This window comes from Phycodurus eques, chromosome 13 (assembly GCF_024500275.1).
Source record: "Phycodurus eques isolate BA_2022a chromosome 13, UOR_Pequ_1.1, whole genome shotgun sequence".
NCBI classification, from domain to species: domain Eukaryota; kingdom Metazoa; phylum Chordata; class Actinopteri; order Syngnathiformes; family Syngnathidae; genus Phycodurus; species Phycodurus eques.
Window position 1 is genome coordinate 21,337,648 of NC_084537.1, and position 13,626 is coordinate 21,351,273.

General features: G+C 43.0%; 1 protein-coding gene across 1 annotated transcript in view; it reads left to right on the forward strand.

Annotated features, from left to right (window-relative positions):
- The window catches only part of pth1r (parathyroid hormone 1 receptor), a 41,090-nt gene extending 27,464 nt beyond the window's left edge, over window positions 1-13,626 (forward strand). The window contains exons 3-13 of the mRNA XM_061693825.1: window positions 4,537-4,647; window positions 5,289-5,413; window positions 6,461-6,555; window positions 8,062-8,248; window positions 10,563-10,716; window positions 10,962-11,022; window positions 11,406-11,472; window positions 11,606-11,700; window positions 12,489-12,630; window positions 12,957-12,998; window positions 13,085-13,626. Of these exons, the coding sequence (XP_061549809.1) occupies window positions 4,537-4,647; window positions 5,289-5,413; window positions 6,461-6,555; window positions 8,062-8,248; window positions 10,563-10,716; window positions 10,962-11,022; window positions 11,406-11,472; window positions 11,606-11,700; window positions 12,489-12,630; window positions 12,957-12,998; window positions 13,085-13,465 (1,460 nt within the window). The 3' untranslated portion in view covers window positions 13,466-13,626. The remainder of the gene's footprint in view (window positions 1-4,536; window positions 4,648-5,288; window positions 5,414-6,460; window positions 6,556-8,061; window positions 8,249-10,562; window positions 10,717-10,961; window positions 11,023-11,405; window positions 11,473-11,605; window positions 11,701-12,488; window positions 12,631-12,956; window positions 12,999-13,084) is intronic.

The following is a 13,626-nucleotide window of genomic DNA, read 5'->3' on the forward strand; positions in this document are numbered from 1 at the left end:
AAATAATCATAAGGGGTTCATTCTAAAGCTAATGCACCTTTTGGTAGTTTACATTAATACTTTAGATAAGTATGTTTCATACCCATTCTATATGCATTAGTGTGTGGGAAAAAAATGTCAATAGTAAATATTTTGCCGCCCTCCTAGTGGTCCGTGGTGCTCGTGACGAGATGCTCACGTGCCGATCCGTTTTGCCGCTGTTCACTGAAACTCTTTTGCTTGTTTAATTTTACAGCTAAAGGAGCCGTGATTCATATTGTACCTGATTAATGAAACATACGTCCCCGATGCGGTTGACTTTATGTGGATGGATAAGCACGCAGCACGTGTTCCCATTTCTGCTTGATTGCAGGTTCTTCCCCTTTAATGGCCACATTAAGGGTCCCCACCCTTTGCGCTTCTCGTTTTTGTTCAAAATCATGAGCTTTTCTGACTACCGCTAATTTACAATTCATGTCAAGTGAAAGGGACATTGACAACAAGGTAGTATGGAGAAATGCAGGAAAACTCCAAAGACTGAGGAAGACTGGGTGAAACTAATAGGTTGCAAGCTCACCTTTAGTACTATGCAGGAAACTCTTGACGACTCCACACTCCACAGACACGATTCACTTGAGAGACTGTTTACAAGTTTCGGTTCGCGCTGCTTTTTTGGTTTGCAACATAGTTCAAATGGGCTCGGCAGTTAACTCTTGGGGCTCTGTTTTGGTAGGTAGTGCATCCGTGTTCCGGCCTAAACACCGGCAGGTTCTGATTTTGTGTGCGCTAGACTGTCCTCATTTTTGCCAATTTGGCAAACCATCATGTTTCCAAACTGCGCGTTCCGGCGCAGCGAGGGTGTGCCCCTGGAGACACGCCCGTCAGACTGACAATTTGGTGGCAGAAAGTCGATCTCAACCTACGCCTGCTGAGACCACATCTACATCTCGGTGCAAGGTAGACTGCTGGTCTAACGCGATTTTGGTGAATTTCATCGGTGAGCATATACTGAGTTCTGCGGATAAATTGAAGTCACCATCGGCTATGATCAGCTCACTCTGTATTTAGTAAGGGTACCCGCTTGCTATGTGTTGCCACACCTGCCAACAACAGTAGCAATGCTTTAAATGGAATGGGAGGAGCCACTTTGATTGGTGGAGAATGAAGTCATCTGTAAGTGGCCGCCCACTCTCGGATCCGCTGGGCTGCGCCGGCCTACGAAATGATCATCACCACTCTAACCCGCCCCTGGCGCACGGTGTTTATCCTGGTCAACGAAATAGGACCCTTAATGTCCGTTTGTGAATATAATGTCTGTGTGACTACAATCCTGCTCCGGTCGCAACATATGTTGGAGTGGTAATAAAATGTGTTTTCACTCCCACCCCCCACACACACACACAAATCATAATAATAATACATTAAAATAAATTTAATTATAAAAAATACATTAAAATAAATATTCACAACTTATAAAAGATAAATGAACAACAACTGAGATGATTATTTATTGAATTTATCGCACTGAATTGCTTTAAAGTTGAATTTCAAACTCAATTTACCTCCACTTAAAATTTCTGAACAAATGTGTGCTTTGTGGTGACCGTAACTCGTACGGTTCTTAAGAGAACAAAATAATTCAAACTCTCAGTCAGGTTTATTTATTTAGAAGCACTGACTCTGAACAATAGTCATTAGATTAAAGGTTACGTTTCATATGCTGCGGTCTCAATTGTAAAAAGATAGTGCGGACAGCTTTATCACGGAGCTGACACAACAGACGACATTTTAATGGTGACCCATTCACACGCATTCAGTAGTATGGAAATGATATTCACACGTAGCTACTCACCATTTGTACTGCACTTTCTAATGGCGAAACACACTTTTGTCAACGACGTTTTTGTTGATCGCTGTCATTGTCATGCAATGACTGTTTTGTTTTAAAAATGCAACGAGCGACAAATGTAATGTCTTTTGTCGTGTTAGAGTAAACGTCGAGAGAGACTTTCGTCACAGAAAATGTTTAACCCTCCCCATCCAGACTGCAAATGAATGACCACTGTTTAACGTATTTATTGTACTGTATCTCCAATTTGTTCTACCTGGCCATACAATGAAAATAAAGGCTTCCTATTCTATTCTAGTCAATCTCTCGTTATTTGTCAATAGATAATGTAAAATGTTTTGTAATTTCGCGCAATGTAGGTTTCAAACAACGGCAAAGCGAGAAGAGGTGCAATCCAACGAAAGCTTCCCCATGATCCGTGAAAGTGTTTCCCCTGAAGTGGTGACAAGGCGTCGGACATGTTAAACTATTTTTGGTCGCTTTGACCAAAGTTATGCGGTGTGTTCTTCGCTTTGTGGTGTGACCTTGAATGTGCTGAACACTCGAAAGCCTCACGGCGAGTATCCAGTTTCTCTGGCTTTTTCGGGGTCGGAGGGTATTATTTCTGTATTTTTCTTGCCTGACCACCCGCCTCGGCGCTTTCGATGTCTAGACGGCTGTCGAGAAGTAACAAGCTTCTTTCACCACAGTGCCCTCTGCTGGAACTGTCGAAAATTGGACATGGTCTTGGATTGCTATCCAGCAATCCATTTGCTGTAGCATTTGTTCTCATTAGGGTTGCGGGTGAGCTGGAGGCTATCCCTGCTGAGTTTCGGCGAGAAGTGGAGTACACCCTGGACTGGTCGGCAGTCAATCGCAGGGCACATATAGAGAAAAAAAAAAAACATTCATACCTCTGGATCCGGAAAAAAATCCACACAGGCACGGGGATAAGTTACAAACGCCACACAGGAAGGTCGGAGACGAGATTCGAACCCCGAACCTCAGAACTGTGAGGCAGACGTTAAAATTAAAGCATTACAAATGTTCCGCCTTAATGCTGTTTCAAGATTTGTTAATAAAAAAAAGAAAAAAATACTGCATTATATCAATTTTCTTTCCCACTCTGTATATTCTTGTTTTTTGTACTTAAAATACACTCATGTGCCAGACAAGCTTCTCATTGAAGGGAGACACACTTAGGCTGGCACGGGGGGGATGTGGGATCGATGCCCCAGACCTCGTTTTGTGTCAAAAATAGCTGTAGCTCGTGGTCTGCATAGAATAACATCATCGGGGAAAGCATGCAGCAGCTGTTTTGACATCTGCGGCTCATAATTAAAATCACGCCGTGGGTGTCGGGCCCATTTGCATAACTAATGCCATACTTCCTTTGTAGTCCCATCTTTGTTTGCGTTTTGGTCAAGTATATATATATATATATATATATATATATACACACAGAGAGAGAGAGAGAGTACATAAGTGTGTTTTGGGTGTCTAATGTAGGTGGTCCTATAGTAAGAGCTCAGGATGTGTGGTCAAGGGGGGATTTTCACCATAAGTCTGCTCTTTTATTTCGTGACAAGGGAATAAAAAGCATGTCGTCAATGTGTGCCCCCCACCCCCTCCCCACTCCTCTTTGATTGCAGGAACTTAATGGATGGACTGCAGAGAAAGCATAGTTTTGGTTTAATCCCAAACTAGTTATTAGTGGTCAAAGTTAGGCAGATGTTTTCAATAATGACGAAACGTAAAGCCAAACCGTACGCCAGGAATCTGAAGTGGGGTGGAGGGGGAACGTTGTTATCAGAGGCATGTGGTCCACCAGTCTGCTGACAATCATTTTGTATGGGCCTCTCGTAGTATAGATGTTAGGGCTTTGGAAAAAGAAAAAAAAGAAAATAAATTCTTAAAAAACAGCAGGAGCAGCCTGAATATTTTATTGATGTTCAAGTTAAATTGGGAAAATACTATATAATATTGTGAGTGGTTCTTAAACATATTTTTAAATTAAGAATAATTAAAGATGACTTGACACAAATTTGGAATCCTTTATATCCACTATTATGACTGTATTGTCAAAGTTTTATTTCTATTTTGAATAGTTGTAAATATGTGTTTTATAAATACAAAATTGTATTTAAAGTCTTTTGGAAAAACAAATATCTGAGATGTGAAAAATTACTCATTGTACAAATATAAAATATTTAAATGAATTTTCAAAATTTTGAATCATAAATACTGCATATTACGTTTTTTAACATACTGTATTATTGTTTCATTTGTATTGTGAATAGTTAAAATCAAAAACTTTGAAAATACTGTATTTTATTACATTTTGTGAAAAACTACTTAATGTTACATCTTAAAATATAATTACAAATAATGTTTTCCCCTTTTCAAAACACACCCAGGTCTGATCGCCAGTGTGTGCCACATTATTACAATATTACAATGAAGATCTGTCTGTTGGAGCCACTCAACATGCTAAGAATGCCATTATTGTAAGTCTTAATTGCATCATGGATGGGAAGTGGACAACAATGCGTGCTCCCTGCTTGACCCCCGGTGCAATAAACGGTTGCTCATTTACATACTATGTAAACTACATTCATGTGCCCCACTTTTTGAATTACTATTGTTTTTTTTTTAAAGGCCACTTTTCGCTTGAACGCACACTGTTGCTTTTGCACAAAGCTATGTTACTCTTGCCTTTGTCTCCATAGATGGTTACTGCTCACCAGAATGGGATGGCATTGTTTGCTGGCCCGAAGGGGCTTCGGGAAAGCTTGTGTCCACCTCATGTCCGGAATACATCTACGACTTCAACCACAGAGGTAAATGTCCCCTCCCCTCATAAACCTGGCCTAAAGGAAGGTTCTGGAATATACCTTGACCCTGAAGGTGTCAACTGTTGATGATGATCGTAGCTTCACCGTTAGATGTGGTGAAGCAGCATGTGGCTCATCTTATTTTTGAACACCCTGTTCCAATTAAACAATTGTATGTTTGTGATCACGAGGCAGATATTCCATTTTTATCATAAATTGGACACGGAGCTGCCGTGCGAAGCCTCAGGTGCCTTCCTAATCGTTCTAAATCGTTTCATTTCACATCAGAATTGAGTCCGTGGCTTTCCCCTACTCTGCGTTGATTGTAAATATTGAACATCTTTCAAATTCACAATTGTCGGCCCGACCTTTTTTCAGTCTTTTTTAATACACTCCACAGCACAGAATAATCTGACATTCAATTCTCGAATTATTATGACTTTGATCGCAATAGGGAAAATGGGAAATTCGACTCGATTGTCAATGTGTATGGCTTGCTTTACTTTGGAGACCTTGTGCACGCTCCTCTCCCTTGACATCTCGGCATTTTCCAGTGTTTATTACAGTAGCGCTCACAGAAAATACGTCCCACAACAATGTAAAACAAAAAAGAAAAGAGAATTAAGGCTTCTGTGCTCGTTGCGCAGGGCGAGCATACCGCCGATGCGACGGCAACGGGACGTGGGAGATCTCCACAGCCAACAACAAAACGTGGGCCAATTACAGTGAATGTGCAAAATTCCTCTATCATTACAACCAGAACCAGGAGAAGGTACGTCTCACACTGTACTGTGCCCTTTGACCTTTTTCTGGGCTGATCTTTTGGGAATCACACCCTATTGTGACCTATATAGTGAGTTTGCCGTTGTGTAGTTGTGTTCCAATGTGTAGTTCGCATAGGTTATCTCGTAAATATCTATAGACGCCACGGTGCTTGCGTCTGCCCACTGCTTGGATACGTCAGAGCGGCCGCCGTTTCGCGGCTTGTCGAGCAGTACAAGTCGATCTGACGGCGAGGTATTTTCTGAATAAATAGTAGTAATGTTCACATTTACACGGCCGTCAAGTATAATTGTATTTAACGTCAATAGTTATATCAACGAGGCATACTTATTTGTGGCAATCATGGAGAGGAGATGGAAATGGTGACATTTTTTTCTTCCTTTTGAGGTTGTCCGAGACAAAAATATGAAAAAAACGTTTATTTACATACAAAGTTACATTCACGTACAATGAACAGCCAAAGCTGCAACATTTTCGGGGTTGGAAAAAAAAAATATTTTTACAAAATCACACATAATTACATATTTATACTGTAGATGTAGGACAGCAACCGCTGATGTGGCTTCATTCATCCAACCGTCCGTCTACCGTACCGCTCGTCCTCGCTCGGGTCAAAGGCTTGCTGGAGCCTATCGCAGTTGACTTTGGGCAAGAGGCAGGAAACACCCTGCACTGTCTTGCACATGCTATACATTAAACGAGTTTCAAAAAACCTATCTAACACCAGTCTCTTCCGTGAATTGCCGTTTTTAGCCATGTGACGGAATCTCACTTTTAACCTTTATAAATCCCCGCAGTTCATTTGAATTCGACTGATTTCTTCGAAAATCCCACAGTTCGTGCACTGAAACAAAACTAGACCCCGATCATGAAAGCGATCAGACTTGGGGCTAGCTTCAAAAAAACCTATTTTCCTCATGCCAGATGTGACCGAATGACACCTGCCTCGCTGGTATTTGGATTGCATCAGGTGGCTTTTACAGTGCGTCGACTTCACTGCAGTCTCGTTAAGTATTTGTCTTATTGTAACCAACAGGATGTCTTTCACCGCTTGTACCTCATCTACACCGTGGGCTACTCCGTCTCGCTGGGATCGCTCATAGTGGCTGTGGTCATCCTCGGATATTTCCGGTGGGTCGCTGCTGTCTGTCAGTGTCTTTTCTTATCAACCTTGGGGACCTTTTTTTCTTTCTGAAAAATCAAAGCACTTTGGTACTTTCCACCACCAGTTACAGTCATTGCAGTATCGGTTGTTTTAGCAGTCAAACTATACTGTGTCGTCTTAAATGCTGCCTTTGACTTTTAGCAGACTGAGGATACTTGCGCCTCAGGCATCTCTCATTGTCTGACATTTAGGTACTTTGCAGAGATTACCATCAATGTACGAGTGGCGCTTCTCTCTCCGCTCAAAGACACGAAGTCAATATCACTGAAGCAGCAACCAATGGTCCGTCGCGCCCCATTTTTGCTTAGCTTTGTAGCTGACTGACCAAGGCACATGTGTATATGGCTTGGCGTAGCAGTTAACAGCAAATTATTTTAACATGGAATTAGTAATGAATAAATGAATGAAGAGATAATATGTGGTTGGGAGAACTGGAGTGGAACAAACAAAAAGAGCAGATGATGACGATATTGATGATGGAAAGAAGCTCTCAGATGGTCTCATTCAGGCTACTCGTATTTTTCATGGCTTGTTAATGCAGTGCTGATTGGTCCGTCCTGTTTTTTTTTTTGGGGGGGGGGTGGAGGGGGGCAACAGGAAGTGTCAGGAATCGACACTCTGTTTACAAACGTTTCCACGCAAGCAGTCAGAAGACTTCAGGATCGCTCCACACTGGCACCAGGCAAATATGTGCGGGGCCAAATGAGTTTAATAAGTTATCCCGGGGGCCCGTTTGACATTCAGGCTGTGCCGTTCCAGAAGCACTCCAGCCACATCTCACCTCAAACACGTCGGCTCGGAGACACCGGCGCTCCCCCAAATGTTTTCCCAAGCAGGGACAGGAGATATTTCACATTGATGTGTGGGTTTCTCACAGGGGAAATGTGGAATAGATTCGTTGTCGCCCACTGTTTCTAATCAATAGGCTGGCTGGTCAAATCTTTAGCTCATTAAACGAGCAAGGAATATTAAATTGTATTGGGTTTTGCGATATTGACATTGGGATTTATGGCAGCGCACAGTCGCGATAAGGCACGACCTCTCCGCAGCCAGTTTGTTTCTCTGCAACACGTGTTTAATTGTTCATTGAGCCCAGAGACGTAAAAGTTATGTGCTTGAAAGCTGGGTTGTTTGAGTTAAAGCCCCCCCCCCCCCCCCCAAAAAAAAAACATAAATAAATGAAATTATTCTTTAATGAAACTCGGAAACCTTACTTTCATATGTTTTTGTTTAAAAATAATACCAGGAACTGCTAGACCAGTGCTGAGATTCTGATTGACATTCTTTGTGGAATTCTTATACAGTAAAACCCTGTCATTAATTCACGCTTCCCCCGAATGCTTTTTTATTACTTATATAAATAGTTTAAACCATAAATATACCACAAAACCCATAACTATTTACCATAATATCAAACTTTCAAACTAAATGTCTTCCACTGCAACAAGCATTTTGTGCGTGTGTGTTTTTAGACGCCTGCACTGCACCAGGAACTACATCCACATGCACCTCTTCGTGTCCTACATGCTAAGAGCCGTGAGCATCTTCGTCAAGGACGTCGTGCTCTACTCGGGATCCGCCTTGGACGATGTCCAACGTGTCACGGTGGAAGAACTCAAGTCCATCACGGAGGCTCCGCCGGCCAACAAAGCTCATTTTGTAAGTGCAAAAGAAAAATACAGGCCTCCACTCTACGACAGTCAAATAGTCTTGATTGTTGAAAAATAAATCCTTCGATAACGATAAATATCCCAGTTGTGAGATCTTATTGTTCACAACACTTAACTGCTGTGCCCATTAGAACTCCGGTGCTAACAGAAACAGCAGCACCCGCTGGGGCACAGAAACGGTTTCTCAGTTGAATTGAAGTGTGGAGACGGCGTCCTTAGCAACGATTCGACTTACAGAGTTAAATGTTGAGCTGTTTCCGGAGTACATTTATGAAATATTGTCATTCTTGCAATGTTTTGTAAATTTCACTCTGTAGAGATATTTAGCGAAATTTTCAGATATTTTTCTGGATGTATGTCCCACTTCTACAGACTGTATGATTGCGCCTCAATACGAGCTACACGACATTTTTCTCAGGCCCAGTTTGCCTCGATTCTTGCTGTTTCGCTGCGTTTCACCTTGTATTTTGTCTGAAACTCTAGGAAGTGGTTGGTCTCTTTCTTGCAACGTCGTACCCTGGCATTTCGCAGCAAATAAACGGTGCTTTTTTGTCCAGGTGCCAAGCATTTACTTGAGGCTGACGCCGCTTGACCTCACCACCAATATCCCTCCGCCCCCATCTCCAAAACTACACTTTAAACTGCGTGCTTTTCACGCATGCGTGAATATGCAAGCTAATAATCTGCCTAATGCCTTCAGTAGGTTTTCTCCACCACAAAAAAATAAGGTATTCAGCATGAAACTTGTGGCATCTTGGAGCCAACTTCTGTCTGTCGAAGTGAACTGAGGAGCTTCCTTTTGACAAAAGTAGTGCTTTGCCGCCATCTTGTGGCATCATGGGCGATCCGCTACATGTGGAACGTCACGTGACCAACGCGGAGCATGGGATAGCTGACTTCCTGTGTACGCAATTGTATGCTAACAAGCAAAACTAGGATTGATGAGATGATTGTTTGAAGTCGGAATTTGGTTTATGGCTGGTGTCCTCAGACAAACGTTAAATACATGTATATCATTTATTTATACAAATACGATATATTGTCATCTTTGGTAGCTCTGTGGTGACATCTTGTGTTTAAAAAAAAAAAAAAAAAAAAAAGGGCCAACTTAATGATTTGTAATAGTTGTACAATTTATTTATTATTGTTTACCGTAATTTCTCGTGTATAATATGCACCCCCAAAGTTGACCTCAAAATTCTGGAAAAGCCTTCTACCTATGTATAATGCATTTTTACAATGCATGATTTTGCTTCTACCCATATGATCAAAACATGAAGTATTATCTATATTTTGTTCGTTTTTTCAAAGAATTATTCTGCAGTTAAGCACTTTATTTGAACACGTAATCCTTTTTTATTTTATTTTTTTTATTTACTTGCTCTTATTTTGAAATCCACAGCCCTCTCCTCTCCTCCTCTCAAAAGTGCTTATTATTCTCCTTGTGAAGTTAGGTCATAAGATTATGTGTTGTGTATTTGTTTCCCATGCATGCTTTCCCTTGTGAGGAAACATGTCTGCCCTCGTTTTGGCAGGTTCAGATAACACCTCCGCGCAAAAACACCTACTCTGGAGTCACTCGAAAGATCGGGTTATCTACGGCCCGATCTTATTACCTGGCTTTTTATGTAATGCTCGAGAAAGGTCCTATTTCAAACGGGCTTTGAAATTCTCTTCTAGGAATAACCGTCGTAAATCCAACCAACCTGACGACTTAAACGGCTTACGTTTGTTGTTGTGTGCATTTCTCAGTGGAGCGCAGGACCCAGAAAGGATCAACCGGTTACACGATTGGGAAGAGAGATCCGGAATGCGGCACATTTGTTTGCCTGCCTGTCAATTTGTTAGCTAGCGTAGTACTAGAGTACACATTTCTACTGATAACGACTTGGCTAATCATGAAAGACTCCGCCCACATCCTGCATCCATATTTACAAAGAAATGGATGAAATGGATTTATTATTATATAAATCAGTTACATAGTAGCACATATTGGAGCATGTAAGCATCATTCAATCATCTTTTTAACGAAATGATCACATGAGATTCAAATTCAAAAAGATGCGTATGAGATTTGTACCATTTTAATTCACCCTTGCTGACACGTTTCCGAGGCTCTCACAGTACAGTGTTTAAAATAAGCACATGACGCAGCTGTCTGATGACGCCGCTGAGCAAAAACATAGTTCATGTTCACAACAACAACTTGTCCATTTTTAAAAATCACGTGTCCGTTGAGCACAAATGTTCGCACACCCTCGGTGAAGTTAGTTGCATGTTAATGTCCTCGTGCGTGCGTGCAGATTGGCTGCAAGGTGGCCGTGACCCTGTTCATGTACTTCCTGGCGACCAACTACTTCTGGATCCTGGTGGAGGGTCTGTACCTGCACAGCCTCATCTTCATGACCTTCTTCTCGGACCGGAAGTATCTGTGGGGCTTCACTCTGATCGGATGGGGTGAGTCGACATGATTGCCACGCTGTCGTAATTAGTTGAATAATTAAGCGGAGCTCATTTGGGGTGCCTTCAATAGGGGCTTCACAGCACCTGCATTGTACACACTGTGCGTATTGTTGACATAAGCACAGCGCATACAATGTGGATGCCGCGCTCGCCCAAATTCGCCCTGGATGAACAAATGAGCGGGTGCCCGCGCGGAGGGCCTCTTCTTCCTAATAATTGACATTCATTTGATTTTGCAGGTGTGCCGGCCATGTTTGTGAGCGTTTGGGCGACAGTGAGGGCCACATTTGCGGACACAGAGTGAGTCCATCTTGTTTTTTTCTGGTGACATGTACAGTAGCACTTAGACTAATCAGCACGACAATGTGCTGTATTCCAGCCTCCGGTGGCTTGAAGCGGATATATTTTTGCGGCTCAAACATTTAAGTGTGTGGAGGCATATGCTAGACCGTGCGAACATTTTTGTGTTCCAGTTGAAAGTTGAGTGATTTCCTATACTTTTTTGATCTTTCAAATTTGGCAGGCTTGTTAACGACACGCTTTTCTTTGGTCCGCGAATACATTTTTCTTTTCAATTTCGACGGACTTTAGGTTTGGGGTCGGGGTTTGAATTTTGAAACCTGCTAGCAGAATGTCACGTTGTTTATCTCAGGCTTATCCCAGTTTTGTTGATCCTGTCGCAGGTGCTGGGACTTAAGTGCGGGCAATTTGAAATGGATTTACCAAGTGCCTATACTTGTAGCTGTGGTGGTGAGTGCACACTTTGCAATAGTTGCGCCTGCGAAGAAAATGATGGCATTTCACTAGCACCGGTTGTATTACAGCTTCTGGTGGATCAGACCTGTCATTACAGCCCTCTCGTTATGTGTTCATCTTTTGGCAGGTCAATTTTGTCTTATTTTTAAACATCATCAGAGTCTTAGCGACCAAACTGCGGGAGACCAATGCGGGAAGATGTGACACCAGACAACAGTACAGGTATGATGATTTTGAAAGCTTTATTGAATGGGCAACACAATACGACAGTTGTGCTCTTATGCCCTTGCAGAATTTGTAAGAAGTGTAGCATTCTTTAAAGAAAACATGAGTGATCGATCAGGCAAAACCACTTTTTGTTTGTTTTTGCACTGAAGCCAGTATTTGAGCTGAAGTTGCTTGTGGGTTGTTGTTTTTTTTTCTTTGTTCCCGAGCAATCTTCCGAGCAGTTATGACCGAAATCTTTGTCCATCTAGCGGACCATGGCTCGCTATCAACGGTACCAATCATTTCCCACTCCTTTATCTGAGTTTGAGGACTACAAATTGGCATTTTCAAATCTTTACATATCTTTCTAGATAGTTTTCCTGATTTATAAAGTTCAGCTACCTTCACTCGCAGGTCTTTTGACACTTGTTTTGCTTTCCCCATGTCTCAGTAACCAGCAAACTCAGTGCAGGCTTGGATAAAATTTGCAGTGTTCTCACTAAAGCTTAGAAACTGTTTATAGACTTAGGAGCACAACTTTAGGCGCACCTGCCAAATCTTATGAGTGGTGTATATGCAACACCATTTCTTGCTGTTCTTCATCAATTTCGCGAAGAAACACAAAAGTTAGAACCACTTATGATGCACAATACCACCGCAATAATAAGCGTATTGTTAAATCTGAATGAGTCAAGGTTACTAGTAGGGTTAGGGCGTAAGGTTGGGGGCGCCCTAGTGTAACAGGGTTAGGGTTAGTGCAGTGATTCTCACAGTGTAGGATGTTTTTTTTTCTACCGTTACAGAAAACTGCTGAAGTCCACACTGGTGCTAATGCCGTTGTTTGGCGTGCACTACATTATTTTCAACGCCATGCCCTACACGGAAGTGTCCGGCATCCCCTGGCAGATCCAGATGCACTATGAGATGCTCTTCAACTCCTTCCAGGTACAGTTTTTTTCCGCTATATTGCGGAATCGCAGATTTGAGCTGCTGTTGGCCACAGCTCACGTCCAGACACTCACACGCTGACACCACACGCCACCCCAACAAACCCCGCCTCTTAAAGTCACATATCTCCCGTACAATATTTTCTGCTTGCAAGGTTTTGTGTGTTTGGCCGGGTCCGTTTTTTTCCCACGAATAGCGAGGGTCCACTTTATATACGTTTTGTGACGTTTTGGTTTGGTGGTGTGCCGTGAGATTATTATTATTTTTTTTATAGCTGGGCGACTGTTTGCAGCTTTGATTGTTATGCTTTCTTTCGGTTGCAGGGCTTCCTTGTCGCAATCATATACTGCTTTTGCAACGGGGAGGTAAGCAGTCCAAACAAATGCGACAATATCAATATCTCCTGCCAAACTCACGGGATGTCACTAAACACACTTCGTTGCGTCGAAAGGTGCAAGCGGAGATCAAGAAGTCGTGGAGCCGTCGGACCCTGGCGCTGGACTTCAAGCGGAAGGCGCGCAGCGGCAGCAACACGTACAGCTACGGCCCCATGGTGTCGCACACCAGCGTCACCAACGTGACCGCCCGGGCGCCGCACGCCCTCCACCTCACCACCCGGCTGGGCCCGGCGCCGGTCAACGGTCATCGCAACCTGCCCGGTTACATCAAAAACGGCTCGGTGTCCGAGAGCTCGGCGCCGTCGTCGGGCCACGAGCTCCACTCCGCGCCCGAGGAGCTCGGCGCCGCTCCCGCGCAGCCGTGCGAGGAGGCCGAGGAGGAGAAGCCCTCGCCCGTGGTGGTGGTGGAGGAGGAGCGGGAGACGGTCATGTGACCCCCACCCCGCCCCTCTTAGAAAGATGGACCCCCAAATGACGTGGCCAAGACACTTTGAGCTGCCGCAGAATGTGCAAGTCTTAAAACAGGCTGACTTTTTAAATTAATTTTATTTCTTTACATCCACTGCCATCATTTTTTGGTTTGTTTTTTGTACAT